This window comes from Lytechinus pictus, chromosome 4 (assembly GCF_037042905.1).
Source record: "Lytechinus pictus isolate F3 Inbred chromosome 4, Lp3.0, whole genome shotgun sequence".
Taxonomy (NCBI): Eukaryota; Metazoa; Echinodermata; class Echinoidea; order Temnopleuroida; family Toxopneustidae; genus Lytechinus; species Lytechinus pictus.
Genome location: NC_087248.1, coordinates 19142274 through 19166036, shown reverse-complemented (window position 1 = coordinate 19166036; position 23763 = coordinate 19142274). Strand labels below are relative to the sequence as shown.

Genomic DNA, 23763 nt, shown 5'->3' with positions numbered 1-23763 from the left:
TGATATTCTCATAGCCATATCTTCGTCAAATTATAAAATCTTACAATGGCAATTACCCAAGTTTAGACAGGAATCAAACTTTGTTTCCCTATAGTTTCCCATAATTGGGAGAAAAAATGAATATTATAATCCCCCGGCATATTTCATAAAATAAAATACAACATGAATAATGAATGGTGACGTCATCATTCCTTTTTTTGTAACTGAAGCAGGATGTGCATTTTTGGTCAAATTAAACGGGAAAGCTCCAGGCTGAAGATAATATGATTTAAACAGATTAAGAAAATTCAGACAAACCTTGAAACACTGGAAATTTAATCAGAATCGGGAAATAGGAATAACACAGTTGTAACATTTCATTATTTGCATTATTTCGGCGTACATGTCTGAACATTCAATGAGCAATTTGATGATGCCATATCCCCAACACTCGTTCTTTTATGTTTTATTATATGAAATTATTATTATTCAAATTTTATCCTCAAAGATTTATAAAAATTTGATGGACAACTAATTAATGCATTCATTCCTGCAACTATAAGGGAGAGTTTGTAAAAAATGAAATAATTATGGTTTTATCCCTGGGGATTTTATGTAAGTAAGAAAAAGGATAGTGGGGACATGACATCATCAGTTCGCCTAATGAATATTCATGATGATTTTTTGACCAAATTTATCAACTAATATTTTAATGAAATTTTCAGCATTTTCCTCGGTGAATTAGTTTGCCTACCCCTTTAAGCGGAATGTCAAAATACATGCACGCCAAATACATGTAATTTCTTTTTGATGAAATTTGCCCAGGGAACTTTGTCAGCGTTTGGTTTGTTTGCTAGTAGGTCCACTGATGGTTTGATTTTGCTCGATATCTTGTTATCTGCATGTAATTATACCTCTTTTTTATATTGGGATGGGCTTGTCCTATATAGGGGGGGGGGTAGCCCCGGGGGGTAGCTAACTATTGAACTATATTCATGTTGGCTTAGATCATAGTGGCGGGCATAGTGGAGACCCATCAAATTTTCTGAAAATTCAATTCATTTCACATAAAATCGACCAACCCATGGGCAATTATGTTTTCCGGGGGTGAGGTTGTAAGATTTTTTTTGAGCGCGCGCGCGCGATATTTTGTAAACACAACAACCAAGACCGTCGACCAAGAAGTGTCTCTTCACTTTTATTTTACCTAAACTGACCTTGGCCTTTTATTCGGGAAAGTTATCATGTACTCGAATGTGTACAATGGCTTTTAAGTCTTCCCATGTATATGCTTCATTCTTGTCTCCCCCGGACAAAGGGAGAAATTTGGAGGAAACCGAGGTGAAAACCGGCGACAGAGATCTACCAAAATGCCGTGAAATCCAAGTGAGTGCGGTCGGTGAAGCCTTCGCCACGCCGAACCGTTCCCGTGTGAGTGTGGTGGTGAGAAGCCAGAAAGAAACTGTTGCGGAGTCCAAGAACAGTGTTTCCAGACGACTCGATTATGTCATTCAAACTCTGCATACTCACAACGTGAAGGTACACAATAAACATAATTGGTTTGTGTGATTTGCTCTTGTTATCTCTTATCTCTCCAAAATTGAGACTTTTTATTTTACAGTAGATTTTTTCAACCAGGCGCAGGCAAAGGTAAAAAAAAAAAAAAAAAATAGGTGATGAAATAAAAAAGGTGAGTGGGTGGGGGGACATGGGGATAATGAGGGAAAAGAAGAAGAAGAAAAAAAATGGTATGGATCAATAGGACAAGGGAGAAGAGGGAACATATATAATATGGAAGTAAAATAAAGGGGAAGAGAAGAATAAACATTTATTTTTTAGGTCATAGATCCAGAGACAGAGTTTAAAAAAGTGTTTTAGAGTTTAGATTGTTTTCTTTTTTCACCAGTTTACTGAGATCCATACTTTAATCCAAGAGGATTAAATGTCAGATTAAATCGGATCGTAATGTATTTAGTAATAGATCTTATCTTATCACAAGTAATCGTGAGACGGGAAGAAAAAAGGATAATTAGTTATAGGGCCTATCCATTTATTTTTTTATATCTTTATTTTTACAGGAAGGAGATGTGAATACAACAAGATCCATCAGAAGAATTGATGGTCTCTTTCACGTAGAAGCAGAAGTTGTGATTGTCTTTGTTGATCTTCTCAAATGCCAGGAGGTGTGTAACTTTCTTGTTGAGAAACTAGATGACTCTGTCACCGTCTCCCTTCCGTGCTTCTTCCATGCACCCCACAGTGTGGATAATGTCAGGTAAGCATATTTGTTTCAAATTCCAAGAATACTGATTCAGCTGTTAAAGATGCCCTTTATTACCATTATCCCTTTTTGTGTTTTACTATATTCCGCAATTAAATAACTTTCTCTCCATTCCCTTACTTTTACATCTCCCCAAATCGAAGTATAGTATACTGATTATACTCCATTTCTTGCATCACATCATATATTATGAGCATTTATTGTTTGCAGATATCTATGTTATTCAAGCAGGAAGGTCACACCCTAATTGAAGTTTTCCAATGTTCATTGAAATAGATGATTTGCCACATTTCTTGTTTATCATGTAGATCTATACACGTATTTGCAAATATACTAGGGGTGAGTTTGCATTTAAATCATCCTTCTCTGAGTGGATTAATCTAATAATGTTTGAAGTGGAAGCAATTTTTCAGACCAAAGAGATTGGTTTTGGGCAGAGACACCTGTAATGATCTTGATACTATAGGACACTAACAGACACTTACATTTTGTTCTTTTTGTATTTGCTCTTTTATTCTTATGTTAAATAGGAGACAGGCCTGTGTAAATGCTGTGAAGAATGCGAGGCAGAAAGCCATCGAGGTAACACGGTTACTCCGTCAATCATTGGGTCATCCCATTATGATAAAGGAGGAGCAATGTCATGAGTGGGAGGGACCTGCTGAGGCTCAGGACACGAGTAACGGTCAAGAAGGACCGATTACCTTTCAACAACGATTGACCTCTGGGACTTTGAATGCATCGGTCAAGATCCTGGCCAGTTTTGAACTTATTCCAAGAGAAAAGATGAAAGCCAGTAAGACGTGACAGAGGCTAAGGGACAACTACCCTGAGTGGATGATGGACAATTAAAAAAAAAACTCTTTGGGTTTATACAGCAACAGCAATTGGAGGATTGCCTGGTGTCTTGTCACATGATGTTGCTATTTCAAAACACATTCCATAAATTAACCATTTCGTCTTTGAATGAGCTGTTAACCTAGCTCATTTTGAAATAAAGGAGACAAGACGCACATTCAGTGCATATATTTACTGAGATAACCAGCAGTGCAAACAAGAGTTGATAAAGTGTTTATAACACATGTATCAAGAGAACGGACTAGTTTTTATTGCTTATTTCTTGGGGGGAGGTGCTGTATAATTACATAGTGCAGCCCTTATAGGATGTAAAAATAAGTTTATGGAGTAAAATTCTAAGTTAACACATTGAGAATAAAAATGGTTTGACTATTATGGAATATCTAGGGTTGTGTCTTAATCAGACCAAGAATTCCTTGAGGATATTCCAAAAGGGGGTATATTTTTTTAATGGGGTAAAATTGAGAATGAAAATTTTGGAAACACAAAGATATGTAAGTATTGTATAAATTTACACAATACTTACATATCTTTGTGTTTCCAAATTTTTTCAGGGAATGGTTAGGAAAATCTGTAGACACATATGTGCCCAGCATCATTTATTAGAGCCCCCCCCCCCCCAAAAAAAAAGGGAGAATATTTTCAGTATAAGCTGATTGATTGTTTGATATACATTGATTAATTCATGCAGATCGTGTTTCATAAAATGAGTTGTTTGCAAAATCCTGTGACAAGTATATATTCTACCAATCAAATGATTTCACTTTCTCCTTTACAATGCCCTATAAGATAATCCAAATATGGAGGTTTAAAGTTGAAATGAATAGATAATTGATTACCAAAAAAAAATATATTAATAACCAGAACTTGAAAAGAGTAACTTCTTTGTTATATGTACTTTTGACATCATGTACGACTCAAACTAATTGATAATGATAGAGTACCGAAGTGATGACGTCACAAAAAAAACTTTTTTTTCTTCGCATTTTGGCATTTTTTATACTATATTATGTTAGAGCATAATGAAAAACACTTGGTGGGAATCAGTTCATGGGGACCTTAGATATGACCTCATAAATACATAATTAGCCCCATGGAAGTCAATATATTATTGACCTGGTTCCTAACATTTGGAACCAGGTCAATAATACATTGACTTCAATGGGGTTAATTATGTATTCATGAGGTCATATCTTGGGGCACCATGGTACGATTCCCTTCAAATTTGGGTTGTGATGGTTTTTCATCATGCTCTACCAAAATATGGTAGAAAAAACGCTGACATGCAAAAATTGAAAATTTATGACATCACACTTTGGTACTCTATAGAAGACAACAGGTACAAATTCCATTATTTCCCCCCTCAAAATTTTGGCAAGGCATGGCTGAGGTGAAACTTGCACTAATGTCAAAGCCTAGTGTTTTCTTTGTCATGAAACAATCTCTTGTAAGCTACGATAATGAATAAAAGGCTGTAAAGGATACATTTCTTCAATGATTGATCAGTTTCCATTCTCTTCAGTTAGTTTACGAAAACTTTGAAAAATTGAAATCTGAATCTGTTGCCTTCCAGATAGACTTATTCAGTCATGCATATTCAGTTCAGTTTATTTTATTGTAATGTACAAGTTCAGTTTCATATCTTATTACGCAGCGCGTGACACAGGCGACGGTCTCAGACCAGTAAAAATTGCTGTCGGGCCAGCAACTTTTCAGAAATAGCCACATTTAATTGTTCGACATTTCTAGTAAAAAAATATATCAAACTGATGCTAATGATATTTTCTCCTCTTTTGTAAATTATAAAAATGGCTCTGGCATCTCCAAAAATGGATCTCCAAAATTGAGGAATGGCTCTCATGAATTATTAGTGTACTGTTTTTTTTTTTCAGGGGGGGGGGGTGGGCAAGAAAAGACAGCAAAATAAACTCAAGTCTTTTTTTTTTGTTTTTTTATTTCGGGGAACCAGTACAATTTTAGGTTCGGACCAGTCAAAAATGGAAAAGCTGGGTATCTGCTGGTCCGACAATGAACAGGTTGGACCAGTAGAACAAAGGGTTAGTGTGGAGCCCTGTTTATTACGAGAGAAATGTCCTGAGAATTTTGTCCCTGGACCCGACACATAAATGGGTACCATACTCCTCGCTAGAAATATGTGATTTGAACAAAAATAGAATGTTAATTGAAAAAATATGTGTTGACAAATTTTTTTTTTTTAAATGTTTGAAAATCCTTTTTTTTAGGGGGGTGCACAAGGTTGGCAGCTCTGCTCACAGCGTCTGAGGCACAGCTCATTTTAAATGAAACAATGTTCTGTTTAATAGCGTTATTGTATTCATTTTTTATATTTGCCCTTTTAAAATAATAATTTTCTGCATTTATTTAAGAGCAATATGACATAAGGATAAATTTCTTCAAGTTATGGTCTGAATATAAAAATGAAAATTAGATTGAATGTTTTGTTAAAAAGTATTCCTTTGGCGTAGTCATTTCCATTGCATTGTCTTCATCATTCGTCCATTCTTGCTTTCCATCATACCCCTTTCACTCATACTCTCATTTTCGATCCACCCCCCCATACCAGGAATGGTCACATGTTTGGAATGCTCTAAGAATATTTTCAGAATTTGCGGAAAAATACTCTAAAACATAGTTAAATCCATTGATAATTGGAATATCTGTAATCAGAATAAATTTGCTTTTGCCTATCAAACGAAGGTCATGAATCAGAAATCCCCTTTTAGTAAAGCACACACAAAAACATTGAGGAAATGAATTAGGGACAAGTCTTGTTGTAACTGCTGCATGTAGGATGAAATAATGTTAATTTGACATGGTCTTGGACAGGTGGGTGTTTCATAAAACTGTTCGTAAGTTAAGAGCGACTTCAAGAACTGGTGATCCTTTCTTGTGGTTAATGATGTTCACTATAAAATGTTCATCGGTAGTTATTTAGCATGTAAGAAAGGTTCACCAGTCATTCTAAAAGCTTTATGAAACGGTCCCCTCAATACTATTCCACTTTAATTCACACAATGTCTCTACTTGTAAGAACCATAGAGGCCGTTCTCATTACGCTTTCTAAAACTAGTTTACTGGAAACCGATTCAGGAAACCACTTTGGAAGATCGCTTTGCTAGCGTTCCCACTTGATCACACGAAAGTGGTTTTCAAAATCCACTTCGCGTAAAGCACTCTTGTTGCTATGGAAACGCTCTCAGTGGGGTGATTGCTTCCCGAAGAACGGTTGTGTCCTCATTTACGCTAAAACCAGTTTAACTAGGCAAAAAACTACATCGCGAGGTGGTTTTCCAAACTGGTTTGGAAGATCGCTTCCAAGACCGCTTCGACCGTTCTCATTACGCGTTAAACTAGTTTCCAGTAAACTAGTTTTAGGAACGTAGTGAGAACAGCCTCAAACAGAGAGTTAATACCTCCAGGGCCAGAACACAAATCTTATGATTAATTGTGGAGTCGATTGTTATGCTTGATGCATACCAATCTCATCATGCAAATTTACAAATGCCAAACATAAAAATATGAGGACAGTCATGATCATGTGTAAATATACAATCATTTATTTGAATACATGTCACAAAAAAATATACACACAAATGTACTGGTGTTTTGAATACATGAATTTGTAAACAAAGTACTTGGTTTCATTCTGATGAGAAGAAACACACCAGGGGCCCTGTTGCATAAAACTTGTTGCAATAACAAATTTGGAGTAACAGTTTAAAGCTACTGAAATCCTACAATCTGATTGGTTGAAAATAAGTTTTTTTAATAGAAATAATGCATTTGTTATTGTAACAAGTCTTCATGAATCTGGCCCAAAGTTTCTATTGTGGTACCTTTGCTATCCAATGGTAGCTCACATGGAATTCTTCAATCTGATTAGCTGTAGAGTATTGTTACCATGGTAAATTACCATTGGGTGACAGAGCTACCATAATACATATCTATTCATGCAACAGGCCCCAGTACAGCTTCCCATGACAAAGTCTAACTTTGTATCATTCAGAATCATTTTATTTTAGAAATTCTAGGCATCGATTTTGCTATTTACCTATTTCTAGGAAATAAGATGGGGGGTACTCAATGACTGGAAGGAACAATTTCATGAATGATTTACATAGATTTGAGTTTATAACATAAATACATTCTTATTTACAGGTAATAGTAAAACATTCACAATGTGCTCCAATATTTATAGAGTGGCATTCGGCATATAAGTTCAAATTTGATTTACTGAATTCGCTAATTGATCTTTTAATTCCAGTAAATTCATTTTGATTTTCTATAAAAAGTGCATTCTGGAATGCAGGTACACTGTGGAGTTACTCTTCATTATATTGATTTCAAATCAATTCATGCACAGCAGTGTGGATGCTACAGCATCAAAAGTCTCGAACAAATATTCAATTCCATAACCTTGCATATTTTGCATTTTTCTGATGGCATCCCACGAATTAACACTGAATGTGTACATGCAGGTTGATGCATTATTTCATGCATAATCTGTACTTCAGTTTATGAATAAAATGCACTTTGAAATAAAAAAGCCTGAGAGCTGCGACACAGTTTGGTTAATGAAGACATTTGACGATTCTCCTGTATAAGGCTAATATTCTCAGTCCCATATATTTGATTCTGTGTTTGTGGACAAATGTCACGTTATACATCTCGCTTAATATTCTCTGCATTTTCGGGCTTTATTACACATATCATCACTGATAAAGTGCAGATGGATGTATTCAGTAATATTTTAATTTGTAGATCAGTTTATCCAAAACATGCAGTTGTGTAAAAAGCTTGAACATGCTTTGGTGATAAAGACAGTATTAATCTCGAGCGTAGCTGACAATTTCTTCTTTATAATTGACAATGTCGGTCCCATATACTTCATTCCGCGTCTTCACCTTCGCCTTCCTCTTGTTCATCCTCATTGGCTGGCTCAGGGGCTGTTTCCGGTCTACTCTCTCCTTCAGCGACAGTTTCCTGCAGAAAACACAAAAGGTCGGAGATGATTTACTACATGTATTAATCAACTGCACAAGAAATCTGAGTCTAATTCAAATTGGAGAAAGTATGTCCCTTACTGTAGGAAAGAGTTACATTTAAAGGCAACTCAGAGGATCATTAACAAGTCCTAATTGGGATTTATGATTGGTCGAGCATCGAGTTGCGATTGATTTTGGAGTTGCGTTTGATTGCACCTCTTTCCCGAGAGAGCAATAGATCCCCCAAAAGAAGTATATTTTCTGTTTGGTACCAGGACATTTGCTCCAGCGACAATTGCTCCACCATCGATTTTTAAAAACCAAATCGAATGACTAGCTTCAACCCTGGATTAATCATTAAACATTATACCCTACCCTAAACCTAACATAAATAAAGCCTTGAACAACTGTTGCATCACTATTTCTTTTCTCTTCTTTTTTGGTCATCGCAAACAATTTCACCAAAATTGCATGGTACCTACTCAGACGCTTGCCATTTAACAACTGTGTGGAAACTTGGCACCTAGAATGTACCACGATTCCTCGCCAACATTCATTTTGTTATTCCTAATAGAAATCTCATTAAAATTAATTTTATTAGTATTCACATCATTTAGGAAGTTTATGGTAGAAAAGTTGGCTAACCTCTTGTGCAGCAGGTTCTTGTCCCTCTACGCCGCTGTTCATTTGTTCTTCCAAGAGCTGTTGAGCTGCTTCGGCGATCAATTCAATGTTACTCGTCTGTCCCGAGACTCCCGATTCTTCCAGTTTGAAGTAGGCAGCCATCCTCTCCTTGACAACATCCCTAACGATACCTGTGTAGGATAAAAGACATGTGAATTCAATGAAGAGCAATTAACAATATTCTTCACAACATAATTTATTTCTACTTCCCATGAAATCAACTTTCAAAACATTTTAAATTCTCCACTTCAGTTTGTTTATGAATAATCATGATTCATTACAAAAAAATCAACCCCATATAATCATTTAAGGATGGTATAAAAAAGCCTTCCCACCCCCCCCCTGGAAAAAAAAAATGCAATCGAATAATGAAAAAAAAAGAAGAAATAGGAAATATACCACTAATACTACTACTAATGATATTGATGATAAACAAATATTAAATAAATTAATTAATAACTAAATAAATAAGGTACATGCCCATAAAGTTAAAGAGAACAAAAATCTGAGAGACATAAAGTGAGAGTAATTTACCATCAAGAACAGTCCTTCCAAGAATTGATTTGTCGATACACTTGGCAACCTCGTCCATGAGCCATGGCACAAAACCTAGTTCAACATCCCTCTCCACTGGATCATAGAAATAACCATTATCGTTGAGGGTGCCAAACACTGATGGTATAAGGTCGGCAAGGTAGCTCTGGGCGAAGGCTCTCGCTGCAATCTTCTCTGCCGTTTCCTTCTCCTTCTTCAATACCTCCCGTTGCTGCTTCATCCTCCTCTCCTAAAAGTGCAAATAAAATAAAAGACAGACATTTAACATAATGTAATTCATGATTTGATGCAATAGTAATCTGATTATCCGAGTTACTGTCCCGGGTGACCAAATGAAAATTTCTCCAAGTTTTATTAATTATTAGTACTTTTTCAAATGTTTAGAATTAACAAACTTTGCATCCAAATCCTTAAACAAGACTTTCTACCTAAAAAGATTGGATAACATTAACAACTTTAACTGACAAGAATACAAATTGCTGTGAATGTGATTTAACAAAAGAAAGGGTAAACAGTCGTGCACGTTAAGGGGCCGGTTTCACAAGGACTGTGGTAACCTTGCCACTATATTAACTTCCATGGAAGCCTTGATTGAGATTGGCTGCCGAGCCATATTACCATGGTAGTGTCAATAACGTTATCATTGTTGAAATTCTTTGTGAAACAGGTCCCTGTGATTTGTGAAACACAACCCAGTTAATCTTCACAGCGGATTATGATATAATCAATCATGAATTTTATCACGACATTCCATTTAGCTAACAAGAAAATTTGCTAATGACTGGTATGACGACGACCGTTCATGGTTTGGAGATAAAGATAGATGAAATAACAAGGATCCTCATCACTATGTCATTTAACAAATGATACATATCATTTTGCTAGGGCAGTAGAAATATTAGCTACATACACTTATTACCTTGTTACTTGAAACAGCCCAAACACCATTGGGAATGCCTTGGGGCATATGTCAGGATTTTTCCAACGGTACCTCGTGAACGTAATTCTTACTAATGCCCATGATGAGAGTATACTCTACCCATACATACCTTCTCTTCTCTATGTCTCCTCTCTTGTTCTTCCAACCTCTGTGTCTCTACAAGCTCTGCGTTGCGTAGCTCTTCAAACGCACGCTGCTGCGCTCTCAGATTGGCCAGTTCTTCTTCTTCCATGACTTCAAGTAGAGCCTGCTCTACGGTCTTTCCTACCAGCACCTCCAGGATCGGTTTGACTTCAATGTCAAAGTCAAACAGCTGCATAATAAACAATAACACGAAATTAGAAAATATGGCTAAATTTTAGATAATTTGCATCAGGGGAACATACTTGCTCTGAATATTAATCAGTGCTATTAAACCTTCAACTCCTTTTTGAGGATTTACAGGTGCAACAATTTCTAATTAAGTGGTTAATGAGGAAATTTCATCATAAAAAATATAGAATCATTAGTCAAATACAAAACATAGAATCAATAGTCAAATGTATAAAATGATACAGATATTTATGCTGTATTAATACAAAAGGTTAAGGTTTGTACCAACTTGTGAGCATTTGGTATGTCAATCAAATGATTGGCAAATCTATGACAGATCTGAATAAGAGTAGTTTTTGACAGGCATCGATTTATTTGCTTTTTAATTTTTGATCATGTCATGTACTTTTTGTCGGTGTTATTGCTGTTAATTTGCTTAGAAATGCCTTGATTGGGCATCTAAGATGGAGAGTGCGCTATAGAAATCTTTTGTATCATTATCATGATAGTTATTAACATTATTATTATCATTATATCATTATCATCCTTATATGATCATCATCCTTATAATTATAAATCATTTCTATCACTATTATCATCATCATTATCTAATTGACTTACATCCCCTTCATAGATCTGTGTAGCTATATCCATGCCGGTCTTGGCAGGAATGAAGAGCGGCGTTGGGGGTCTATCAAGGAAGGCATCGGTCTGGGCTTCCACATCGGCTTCCTCTACTCTGTCACTGAGTTCCTCCAGGTACAGTTCAGTCTGTACGTCGATGTGTTTCCTTCCTTCTACAGGCTCTGGGGATCTTGGTCTAAGTTGATCCTTGGCTCGTTTGGCTGCGATCTTACGTCTCCTAATCTCCTGTTGTCGCTGGATCTCTATCGGATCTGGTTGAGCTGTCTGTTCACAAAATGTCCAAACAAAACATAATTATAAACAGCAGGGTTTTTCAAAAGATTTTATACTAATTAAAATAAAAAAATTATATTAAACAACCACAAATGTAAATATCATTTTATACAGGAGAAATCTACAAGGGAATACAGTCTACATGTACATACAGAAAATGAAAAGAGGATGTTCAAAATGCATCTCGTCTAGGTTTTCTGGTCTGGGAATAGAACAACCTATTGTAGCCTATTTTGCCATAAATTGGTCTGGACATGAATGGCAATAACTTCTACAAAAATTAAAAATCATCTTTACGGGGTCAGTCTATCTAAATAAATTCATACAAAACATAAACATGTTGGGCTGCTCAATAATACTCATGTTTCAAAGTTCCCCATTATTATACAGCAATGAAAGTAGTGACATACCGCAGGTAGAGTGTGTTGTGCATATGTATTTCCTCTGACAATTCGCCTGTCGTACATTATATTACCGATTGGCACTGGCTCTGGGTTTCTGTGAGAGGAAAACAAAAACATAACAGAAAATCTATAATAGACATCTAAGTAATTGAGAAATAAAACTTACATGACTTTGATATCTAGGTAAAACATGAAAAAAAATACACCCCAAACAGAATACAATTTAGTTATCACCATGAAACTCTAAATGCATTTAACAAGTGAAGATAAAAACAAAAATTTTGGTCTCCAGACATAATTTCTACAGTCTTTCATTGTTTTTTTATCTAGAAGCAGCTGTAAATTTCAAGATGGGCAAATTTATAGAAAGTTGCAAGTGAGCGTAGAGAGCAAGCTAAATTGTAAAATATTTTCATTACAAAAATCCCATTTCGTGATAGATTATGAAATAACATTAAGCCAGGAAATAATATTAGAGCTACTTTCACCATATTTCTCTTTCCTTTAATTTCTCTTGGTCATGATTTTTTTTTTTTTTTTTTGGGGGGGGGGGAGGGAGCATGGCATGGGCCCCCTTTTCACGCCACTGGCACTGGTAATCAACTAAAATTTGTTGATTACGATATGTTACACTAACAACTAACAACTAACAAATGTCTGACTCTTTTGTTTCAACCAACACAGACAGTTTAAAAAAAGTTTCATTTCGACTTTTGGCTTTACTTATCATTTCGTCTTGAGCTTGACAGTTGTCGTAAACTGCAAGAAATTCAGCACTAAAGACAGCAAACTTTCACACTTAAGATGAATAAAAACTAGATATGGGTCCTAATATTAGGGTTCTCTAAATTAATTTGAACTTACTGTGCAAGAGGGTCTCTGTATTTTTTCCTCTGAGGAACCGCTCTCGGTTGACTGGCGAAAGTGTAGGTGCCATTTTTCTGATTCTGTTGCGGTGTTGGTAAAACCGTCGTCATTTTGCTTGATTGTTTTTATCCTTTCTATCGAAAAGATCGAAGTAGAAACAATATTTCAGTTACTCAGTTGAACTAGAAGAAAGTAACTTTCACATGCACTCATCTGTTGTATTATTTGAGTCCTCTGTTTTTGTTGTCTTTATCACTAAAACAGCTGTCAAATGCGAAGTCTGAGTTCTCCTGAATTTCGTCGTACTCGGCGTGCACAGGAGTGGTCGTCGGGGAGGTCTGGCGTAGAGTGAATACAATTTCACGTAAATAATTTTGCATGCACGCGAGACGTTGATTTCTGCGTGTACGTCACTCTCGTGCCGGGATTTGGATTGTTTGGGTTCGCAACAGAAGCCGCATCACCGGAGATAACTACTTAAAAATTCAACCGTTTCAGATATTATGTGATACCTTACATTTAAGTGAATATTTCTTGTTTAAAAACTTTGAATGAAACTACAGAAGGATATGATTGGAAAAGATACTCCAAAATAAGGTGAAATTTTGGATGCAATAAAGAACTATTTTCTTTAGCTGCGCATGGTTTCTTTACTCGGGCCTTTTATCAAAGGAAATAAATAAATATTGGTGGCATAGCAACCTACGTACTGTATGACGTCCAACGCTAGCTGGCAGTATTAAAATAAAATCTTTAGGTCAGAGGTCACAGGCATGTTCCTGTATTCAGAATCAGAGTGATTCAGACGTAAACACAAGTGGCGTGAATTAACGAATAAAAATGTATTTTTCAACAATTCTGAGGACTGTCAGGTTGCCAGTGTATAGAAGACCACATTGCCAATTATCCTGCTCAATATTAGGACCATACAGTTACGGCAATACAAGTTTCAGAGCGAATTCTTGTTTTGTAAAGAATTCGCCAACAAATTTTTGCATGAATGGGACTGTCTCCAGAACCAGGTTCAGTTTGAAACTCCGGACGAGAGACCAAATTTGCACTGCCTCAGACTTACACTCTGCCCATTTGTCCAATAGAAATTCATTAGTTTCCTCAATTCAGCAAGTAAGGATATTCTCTAGCTCAGACTCGATGTCTAAAAAGGAAGAGTGAGTAAAAAAAAAAGTTAGGATTTGTATTTTGTACTAATCTTTCCACCCAAACTCAACTGGAAATTGAGTGGAAAAACTGAAGAAAAAAAATAATGAAAAGAGAAAATGAGTCTGAAAATTTTAACAAAATCTGATGTTAAATAAAGAAATATGTGACATTTCACAATTTTGCTAACTTTTTCCAATGACACACATGCATGAGTGAGAGAGTGCATGAAAGTCAATGACTCTAAAATAAAAATAGAAACCTTAATTTTTGTTATCATAATATCAAGTTTTGTAATATTTGAGAGGCAGAAGTTCAGTCTCGTATCTTGTGAATTAATATAAAAACATACTTTATTAATTTCTAAGAGCTTCATGATATTAAAGGACAAGTCCACCCCAACAAAAAGTTGATTTGAATAAAAAGAGAAAAATCCAACAAGCGTCATCAAAATCGGAAGAAAGTTAGGACATTTTCAGGTTTTGCTAAATTTCAAAAAACAGTTGGGCCTACTTACCGGTATATGCACATTGTGGTTGGTATGCAAATGAGGGGACTGATGACATCACTCGGACATCACTCACTATTTCTTTTTTATTTTATTATATGAAATACAAAATATTATAATTTTCTCCTCATTGTCCTGTGAAACAGTTTTTTTCCTCCCTGAACATGTGGTATGATATACCTTTATACCGCTTCTACTGGAAAAATATAGTTGTGTCTGTAGTCAAGTTTCCAGGTCTATCTTGTATTGTACGTTGTCTTCCTAGCTTGGATAAATTGCTATTTGTGCTATTTGTGCTTTGCTGTGCCAATGCAGTGACTAATAGTAATACTCCCATGCGTGAACATAATGCCACGCAGACCAAAACTTTTCTAGTTTTGTTTTGAAGTGATTGACTGTTGATGCTGTGACTACTTCAGCAGGCAAAGAATTCCAGTCGCTCACCACTCTAACGCTGAAGGTGTTTTGCCTCACACTCAACCTCCTTTTCAGAAAAAGTATTAACATTTGATGGTTCAGTTAAGGTGGTCCTTGATGTCAAATGGGTAGAAAATTGAAATATGGTATAATTCAAGCAATAAAAAAAAAGAAATAGTGAGTGATGGGCAATCATGGGCTCTTATTGGCATGTCACTGAATTGTGCAAATCTGTTTTGTGAAAAATAAGCCAAAGCTTTAAAATGTCATAATTTTCTTATTTTACATCCGATTTTTATTAAATTTTCAGTGTTATGCCTGTTTGATTTTTCTCAATTGATTCAAATCAACATTTTTATGGGGTGGACTCGACCTTTAGGCCTAAGGTATTGACCATGGCATATCGATTTGTAGGATCAAATGCCAGAATTTCATTCAAAATATCCCCCTTCCATCTCTCCACAAATCCAAAGCAAATGTGCATACAAATGCAGTCTAGATGTGTTTCATCTGTGTGTGTGTGGGTTGGTCCAAAATCATACAACAGAGCCTATAAGCATTTGACACAATTTTTCAAAAAATTTATTCAAGAAAATGATTATTGATGAAAAAAAAACACCGATAAGTGGATTACCTACCTAGATATTGTTTTGGTACCTGAGGTTTCCCTAATTTTATTCTACTTTAATTTTGTTAGCGTATCTCTCCAGTCCACATGTGTTTTTTTGTCCGACGTTTTTGAAAAATTGGGAGCTCAGATCTGACAACTTTCCTTGATTAGGGCTAAGATGCACTGTTGTCATGGTAATTATTTGATTAAAAAAAGACTTGGATAAAATATCCAACTGGAGTCCAAAAAAAATTAAGATCTAACACCCATTAGATCTATGTCCTTAAAGATATTCATTTGATAAGTAGATCTCTTCTAAACAAATGATCTTTTCACAATTTTTTTTTACTCCAACTTGTTAGTTGCAGAAACCAGTAGGTGGATGCTTTCAACTAAAGGTATAAACAAAATTGATTGTGAAAAGATGAAAATTTGTTAGATCTATGTGTATGTTTGATAGGGTATATAACCTTTGTACATTATGTGGCACAGGTGATCACAATATAAAAATACTACCAAGACAGGGAAGACTGGACACTTCAGCAAACCTGTGTAGAACAGACCTATGTCGGGGTAGAATAATTTAGAGACAACAAGCACTAGGTTGTGAGTGCCATTAGTGATTCTCATACTTTCATTTGATTGCTTTTGTTCTCCACTTAAAAATCATCTTTACAATTTTATGTTCCATTTTTTGCCCATTTTACAGAATAACAGTTAATTTCTTGAATCGGGATGGTGAGACGTTTATAGTGAAAGCCAAAGTTGGAGAAACTCTCTTGGATACTGTGATTGACAATGATGTTGATATTGATGGCTTCGGTAAGATATTCACATCCACTGGACAGGGAATCAATGCAAATTGTGTGTGTGTCTGTGAAAAGTGCAATTTTGCATTTACTTTATCAACATTGCTTCACCTGAAGGCTGAAGTTAATGTGTGGGAACTGAAATTTAATCAATCACGAGACATAAAAAGTGGTGAGACATAATTTTCTGATTTGCATTGAAATTTTATCTGATCAGTATCCTGAAAATGTTGTGATCATATGTTATTGGAAAATCAATAAACCAAATAATTGAAGAAGAAAAAATGTTCTTATTTTCTCCTTTCTTTCATTGCTAAATTTGCTCCACTGTGCTAAGGATTAAAATAAATCAAATTTACTTTTTTCACAGTATTTTCAGAAAAGTAGTGTTCAGTGATGCATGATCCCAGAATCATCATTGTACCAGGAGAATGATATTATAATCATAAATATTTTTCTACTCTGAAATCTGACAATAATTTTGCCTTTGATTTTTGTTTTCTAGGAGCCTGTGAGGGAACGTTAGCTTGTTCTACATGTCATCTCATATTCGATGAGGATATATTTGAGACTCTACCAGAGAAGCTTGATGAGGAGGAAGATATGTTAGACCTGGCCTATGGACTAGAAGATACGTAAGTATTATATATCTTTCATTTCAGTTTCTTGTAAGGTTTATCCAATTATAAGTTTAATACTGATCTATTCTTACAAAGAGTTGCGATTGATCTGATCAACCACAACTATGGAAAGCCAGCAATGCCAACATCTAGAATGCATGTCTGTTCAACATGTTTTCTAGATATGATGTACAGTATTCCTTGTTTTCTTGACATTTCAGTGTACTTCCTCTTTGCTTACATAAAGATATTGCGCTAATTTCTGGTAGGAATAATTGTGACAATGATAGCTTTCGATAATTGAGGTTGATTGGATCAATCACAACTCTTTGAAAGACGGGACCCAGATATACTCTCTACATAATAGAGTACAGTCAAAATACTAAAGGAAAGCAATAGATCTCTTCATTACATTAGTTTTTGTCTCACCTGCATAGCAGAGTGAGACTATAGGCGCCGCTTTTCCGACGGCGACGGCGGCGGCGGCGGCGACGGCGACGGCGGCGTCAACACCAAATCTTAACCTGAGGTTAAGTTTTTGAAATGACAGCATAACTTAGAAAGTATATGGACCTAGTTCATGAAACTTGGCCATAAGGTTAATCAAGTATTACTGAACATCCTGCCTGAGTTTCATGTCACATGACCAAGGTCAAAGGTCATTTAGGGTCAATGAACTTAGACCATGTTGGGGGAATCAACATCAAAATCTTAACCTAAGGTTAAGTTTTTGAAATGTCATCATAACTTAGAAAATATATGGACCTAGTTCATGAAACTTATACATAAGGTTAATCAAGTATCACTGAACATCCTGCATGAGTTTCACGTCACATGACCAAGGTCAAAGGTCATTTAGGGTCAATGAACTTTGGCCGAATTGGGGGTATCTGTTGAATTACCATCATAACTTTGAAAGTTTATGGATCTGATTCATGAAACTTGGACATAATAGTAATCAAGTATTACTGAACATCCTGTGCAAGTTTCAGGTCACATGATCAAGGTCAAAGGTCATTTAGGGTCAATGAACTTTGGCCAAATTGGGGTATTTGTTGAATTACAGCCATAAATTTGAAAGTGTGTTGGTCTAGTTCATAAAACTTGGACATAATAGTAATCAAGTATCACTGAACATCCTGTGCGAGTTTCAGGTCACATGATCAAGGTCAAAGGTCATGTAAGGTCAAAGAACTTTGGCCACGTTGGGGGTATTTGTTGAATTGCCATCATATCTCTATAAGTGTATTGGTCTAGTTCATAAAACGTGGAAATAAGAGTAACCAAGTATCACTGAACATCTTGTGCGAGTTATAGTAGTTTTCAAAATCAGCACTGCTGCTATATTGAATCGCGTGATGCAGGTGAGACGGCCAGAGGCATTCCACTTGTTGTATCTTGAATGACCCTTATATGATGTGAATAATTATGGTTTGTTTCTAATCAAATGAAAACTTTATATTTTAATGACTCATTAGAGAGTTTGTATACTTTCTGTTCATTGTTTTTATCTTATCGATGTCAAATGATAAAGTGTATATTCTTGATTTCATATAATTCTGCTTTTTGTGTTTAGAAAAATTTTCATCAGTTGTTTTATTTGTTTGGATTTTAATCATGGGGTCATACTAGTAAAATACAATTACACGTAGAAATACAATAATAATGATCTTTTGAAAAAATGCTATAATTAATAATTATACAATACAAGAGAATCACCATGTTCTAACAAAACATTTGAATATTAAAAAGAAAAAGATGAAAATGATCACTGCATTCTCTTCTGTACTACATGCCCTTTCTTCTTCTTATTCCTTTCAACTTTGAAAACAAGGTGGTATTACAGAAAGCTTTTCATGGGTTACGCACAAGCATATGCAAAACTAGAATATGTTATGTGCTATGACATGCAGACACAAGTAGGGATATCCAGCACAAGAGCAGGTCACATGTCTTGCATAAAGTCAGTTTTAACTTACAAATGACATTATGAAATGACTCTAAGTAATGTTTCTTGCTCAAAGAATGCTCACAGTCTTTGAGTATTTGTAATTGAGCAAAAAAAGCACATTATTTTTAATTTTGTTCAAGTACTTTGAATGTAGGCTAGCATTTCCAATATTTTCTGTGAGTTTTTTAATCGCACAGCAATTTCTATCTTGTATTGGGTTTAGTAATTATATTTAATTTCATTTTTCAGGTCCAGACTTGGGTGTCAGATTAGTCTTACGAAGGAGATGGATAATATGGTTGTGAGAGTTCCAGAAGGAATCAATGATGCACGGGATGTATGATATTTACTGTTTCTCGTGAATATATTATTATCTTAGTCATCACTAGAATCTCTTCCAGAAGGTCATTCTCAGAAAAAATGTCCAAATTCATTGCAGAGCTGCTAATTAGTAGGATTTTATCCTATCTAGTAGGATATTTAAGGGGACAGTGACACCAACAAGGATTTTTCCCCCTAGAAATAGGATTTTGAAACTCATAAGAATGGTTTGTGGTATATTTCTCAAAATTTGAAAGAAAAATAGGATTTTAGGCTTGAAAATAGGATAAAAATAAATAAATAGGATTTTTTTCAGTTTGGTTGGTACCTCTGTCATTGACCCACCCATCTTTTGGCCTGCAGTCTCACAGTCTCGCATGATTTATTTTTACATCTTGTTTTGAGGAATAACAACATCTATAGATGGATAGTCTTAAAAACACATGTGCTTGGAAGCCACTGATATTTTAGCTTGCACAAGCAAGTTTGTCATCATCCATGACATTAACACCCCTAACAAAATTATTTGTAATCTGCATTTATATCTGGGAGTTGATGGTTACTGAAAGTAGATGTAGTGTGCGTCTTTTTTTTTTCTTCAATATCTGTTTTGATTGGTGTAGGGCTGTGGGCTGACAGATGGTTGAGCCACAACGTGCCGCACTCAACCCAGGTGAGGTAAATCGTGGGTACCTGGCCGGAGTATGTTTTGAAGTGCAGTGCGCGTAACAGCTGCTCTGCTAAAGCCAGGGTAGTTCTGCTGCATTACTGTAGAGCGCTTAGAGACTTCTGATAAAGTAAGTGTTAAAGGGAAAGTTCACCCTGACAAAAAGTTTATTGTAAAAAAAGCAGAGAAAATAAAAATTATTGCCAAATGTTTGAGATAAATCCATCAAAGAATTAAAAAGTTAAAAATTGTTTAATTATTTGCTTTGTGACGTCATATGCGAGCTGCATTTCTACATAGCAAATGATAAAAAATCAATGAAATGTCATTTTCTCAGAAAATTGATAATGGTTTTTACTGTACCTTTTGTATATCAATAGACAAATCATTTCACAACTGATCATGAAAAGAAAACAAAAATAAGTCATCAGGAACCATTAAAAAATGAAATTCATGCATTTTATATTACATGACATATGGGGCACCTGCTCCTTTATGACTTCAAAATCAAAAACTTAAAATTCTAATAACTTAATCTTTATCGGATTTTCCTCAAACTGTCACCAATAATTTTTATTATTTTCTGCTCTTTTTGCAACAAACTTTTCTTCAGGGTGATCTTCCCCTTTAAGCCCTATATAAGCAAGTATAACTATTATTGTTATTTTCATGAATTGTGACATTTTTTCTGAGAATGGCTTCAGAATGATGAACTTCACTGCTCTTCTTTATTTTGGAGGGAGCATTTACTAAAATGTAACATCCTAGACTTGTGACACTGTTTTTTTTTTTTTTTTTTTTTTTTAAAGCTATGGCCTTCTTGTATTCATTTTGTCTTCTAGCAGATGGTTTAATTCTCTTGTTGTCATGTACTGTCGTGGCTAAACTCATTTGGCATATTATCAGTTTGGTTTAATTTACTGTTTGGTGCTGCTACTCAACTTGGTCCGAGTGTCATTTTATCTAATACCGCGATGGTGTCTTTGTCAAACAAAAATATGGTTTGTAAACAGTTCAACTAATCATGTAGACTACGTAGCGTAGACCTGGTGGGTGTTTCATAAAGCTGTTTGGAAGATAAGAACGACTTTAAGAACGACCGGTGATCCTTTCTTTTGGTAAATGGTATACACCATAGGCGATGGTTTAGCGCATAAGAAAGGATCACCAGTCGTTCTTAAAGTTGCTCTTAACTTACGAACACCTTTATGAAACGGCCCCCTGGGCCCCATCATGCGAAGAGTTGTAATTGATCCGATCAACCACAACTATGGAAAGCCAGCAATGTCAACATCTAAAGTGTTTGTTTGAAATATTTTCTAGATGTTATGTATAATCATACATTCATCTTTTCCTTGAAAATTCAGGGTGCTTCTCTGTTTACCAAAGACATTTTGCAAACTTCCTGAAAAAAAACCCTAGAAAAAATGATGTTGATGGATTTCCATATAGATCAATCGCAACTCTTTAAGACAGGGCCCAGGTGTATTTTTACACAAATGAGTAAAGCGGTTAATTGGAAATCGGACAAAATGGTAAATGAGCTCTGTGGGCTATATGGCTATTACTAAAAATAGTTAGCAGACAAACAAGTTGTGACTATCTGGCATTAGACCAAATGGAAATTAGACAAAGTGGGTATATACTTGATCATTAGATTTACTTGTAGAGGGCAAATCTGCATATTGTGTAACTGCGTAAGATGTAAACGTAGCTTTATTTTTGTCATACTTGTAGCTACATTTCATAGATATATAGGGGTTTATTATTATTTTTACATGTATTTTGTATATAGGAATAAATCTGCTATCCCAAGCATAAAAAATGATGATAAGTGCATTCAATCTCAAAGCTTGGAAATATCTGATGACGATGTCCATGTTATGATAGTGTTATTTGTAAAAATGAAATGAATTTTTTGTTTGTATTGCAGTAATACAATGCACCAATATTCATAAATTATCATGACATTACATGTGATTATACAAGGGGGGGGGGAGGAGGGAGGGAAGGGGAAGATAGGATTAGTGATTGAAAAGGCTCATTTCTGCCTGCCTGAAGTTTGATTGGAATTGCCCTGTGTTTGACTCTAGTTTATAGCTACCTCAGATCTTCAGGATAATAATAATGCATATTCAATTATAATAGTACATATTTTTATTTGAAATCCTAGCCCAGCAGGAATGCAGAAGGTTTTGTTGGTATTCAGAGCATCAGAAATTTAGCTAGTTTACATGGGGGCGCTGTGGTCTTTCAAACAGAGGGACGTGAGTTCGAATTCTAGCCATGGCATGTTTTCCTTCAGCAAGAAATTTACCCACATTGTGCTGCACTCAACTCAGGTGAGGTGAATGGGTACCCAGCAGGATTAATTCCTTGAATGCACCGAGTGCTGAAAGGCAGCTCGAGCTAAAGCTGGGGTAATGATAATAACAATGCGGCTCGGAATAGATTATTTCTAGATAGATGGTGCTATATAAATGCCTATTATTATTACTATTAATATGATTTTTGTTAGATCAATTTGTAATCACACATATAAACAGCTCTGACCAAAAAAGAAAGCAAGCATATTTAAAGGATATAAGAAAGTACACTGTATATTCATATAATGATAGAGTACCAGGGCTCAAATTAACTCAAGGCCACCCAAGGCCATGGCCTCTGATGTCCTCAGAAATGGAATTGATGCCCCTCCACTTATTAGCAGACTGAGGGCCAAAATAAGAGCCCCCTTTGCCCGTGGCCTTGGTGCCCTTGCGGTTATCGAGACAGTGCATGTGCTCCGTTGAAAAGTATATTTTACTATTGATGCCCCTTTAAAGTGAGCACCACCTTCCCTTTACCTACAGTGCCCTTTCAAATTGGCCTTGCCCCTAGTTATTCTTAATTCAAGTCATGAAATATTATTTTCTTCAGTATGCATACTGTTTCATACATGGTTCATGGTCCTTTGGCTTTTATCAACAATTGCTTTAGACATGTGATGCTCTAAATTTGCGTAATATTGTTTGTTTAAAATGGTATAATGGTATGAATTAAAGTTCAGGATTATGTACAGTCAACACAATGAATGAATTAAAAAAGAACAGTAAATTCTTGTATTTTTTTGTTTTATGATTTTGTTTTATTCCAAGAGAAACATTGGTGGAAAGGTTAACTAAGAAATGGCAGGAATAGAGAATGGATGGATAGATAGATGGATGGATGAATGAGTGAATGAATAGATGGATGGATGGAAGAATGGACGGATGGATAGATGGACGGATGAATGAAAGAAAGAATGAACGAGTGAATGAATGAGTGGTTTAGCGATTAAAGGAGTTAGTGATTGATTGAATATACGAAAGAATGAATGAATAATATTCCTGTACTTATGAAGATATGTATTGAGATCAATGAATTCAAATTCGTTTTGACAAAATAACACAGGGACTGAAAAGTGAAAACTGAATTATTATTGATAACAAATGTACATTTTTTTCCTCTTGATATTCAATCATGGATACTGAATACTGTGTTGTTTGCTTGTATATATTCAGAAGATACTTTGTTTTTTTCAAGAACATCTCAAAATCGATTTTGACACTAGTTGTGTTCATTGTGAATTGGGCCATAAAGAAGTTTTTAGACAATGTACGTTTAAGTTCGTTTATTCCCCTTAACAATATCGGTTGTCACACTGTCTTTAATCAAAGTTTAGAATTTCACAATTTTTTTTCTTCTCTTTTTTTAAGCAGACATTTTCTCTCATTTTCACAGTAGAAAATAACAGGTGATATGTGGCCTGCGTCAATCAACACAAAAATTAAACATAGCAAATAAAGAGGAGAGAGCGAGAAAAATAGAAGATGGGCATGCACCACAGAAATATAATACACGTGCGGAGAACTTGGAA

At 35.4% G+C, this 23763-nt stretch overlaps 3 protein-coding genes across 4 annotated transcripts; 2 read left to right on the top strand and 1 right to left on the bottom strand.

Moving 5' to 3' along the window:
• The first annotated feature begins 1110 nt into the window (after positions 1-1110).
• LOC129258346 (interleukin-1 receptor-associated kinase 1-binding protein 1-like) lies at positions 1111-4602 on the top strand. Of its 2 annotated transcripts, XR_010293392.1 has the most exons (4): positions 1111-1518; positions 2058-2254; positions 2791-4217; positions 4259-4602. XR_010293392.1 is itself a non-coding variant. In XM_054896629.2 (3 exons), exons 1-3 carry the CDS (start codon positions 1234-1236, stop codon positions 3065-3067), a joined length of 759 nt encoding a protein of 252 aa, XP_054752604.2. In that variant the 5' UTR covers positions 1111-1233; the 3' UTR covers positions 3068-4602. The 2 variants fall into 2 exon arrangements, 1 of the variants encoding a protein (XP_054752604.2); XM_054896629.2 differs by having other exon boundaries at positions 2791-4602.
• Positions 4603-6673: 2071 nt separating this feature from the next.
• LOC129258893 (radial spoke head protein 3 homolog) lies at positions 6674-13961 on the bottom strand. Its single transcript, XM_054897130.2, has 7 exons — positions 12802-13961; positions 11944-12031; positions 11237-11524; positions 10413-10616; positions 9343-9592; positions 8770-8939; positions 6674-8122 (listed from the first exon to the last, which is right to left on the bottom strand). The coding sequence occupies exons 1-7, from the start codon at positions 12912-12914 to the stop codon at positions 8027-8029; spliced, it is 1209 nt and encodes a 402-aa protein (XP_054753105.2). The 5' UTR covers positions 12915-13961; the 3' UTR covers positions 6674-8026.
• Positions 13560-22966, top strand: LOC129258894 (adrenodoxin-like). The gene is made up of 4 exons (XM_054897131.2): positions 13560-13973; positions 16207-16319; positions 16812-16941; positions 19127-22966. Exons 1-4 carry the CDS (start codon positions 13645-13647, stop codon positions 19218-19220), a joined length of 666 nt encoding a protein of 221 aa, XP_054753106.1. The 5' UTR covers positions 13560-13644; the 3' UTR covers positions 19221-22966.
• Positions 22967-23763: the final 797 nt, after the last annotated feature.

Coding starts and splice junctions, on each gene's coding strand:
- LOC129258893 (XM_054897130.2), bottom strand. CDS start 12,914: ATGACGACGGTTTTACCAACACCGCAACAGAATCAGAAAAATGGCACC. Junction 12,032..12,801: donor TACAGAGACCCTCTTGCACA/GTAAGTTCAAAT, acceptor TTCCTCTCACAG/AAACCCAGAGCCAGTGCCAA. Junction 10,617..11,236: donor CACAGATCTATGAAGGGGAT/GTAAGTCAATTA, acceptor TTTATTATGCAG/CTGTTTGACTTTGACATTGA.
- LOC129258346 (XM_054896629.2), top strand. CDS start 1,234: ATGTGTACAATGGCTTTTAAGTCTTCCCATGTATATGCTTCATTCTTG. Junction 1,519..2,057: donor TGCATACTCACAACGTGAAG/GTACACAATAAA, acceptor TTATTTTTACAG/GAAGGAGATGTGAATACAAC. Junction 2,255..2,790: donor CACAGTGTGGATAATGTCAG/GTAAGCATATTT, acceptor TATGTTAAATAG/GAGACAGGCCTGTGTAAATG.
- LOC129258894 (XM_054897131.2), top strand. CDS start 13,645: ATGTATTTTTCAACAATTCTGAGGACTGTCAGGTTGCCAGTGTATAGA. Junction 16,320..16,811: donor TGTTGATATTGATGGCTTCG/GTAAGATATTCA, acceptor TTTGTTTTCTAG/GAGCCTGTGAGGGAACGTTA. Junction 16,942..19,126: donor GCCTATGGACTAGAAGATAC/GTAAGTATTATA, acceptor TTCATTTTTCAG/GTCCAGACTTGGGTGTCAGA.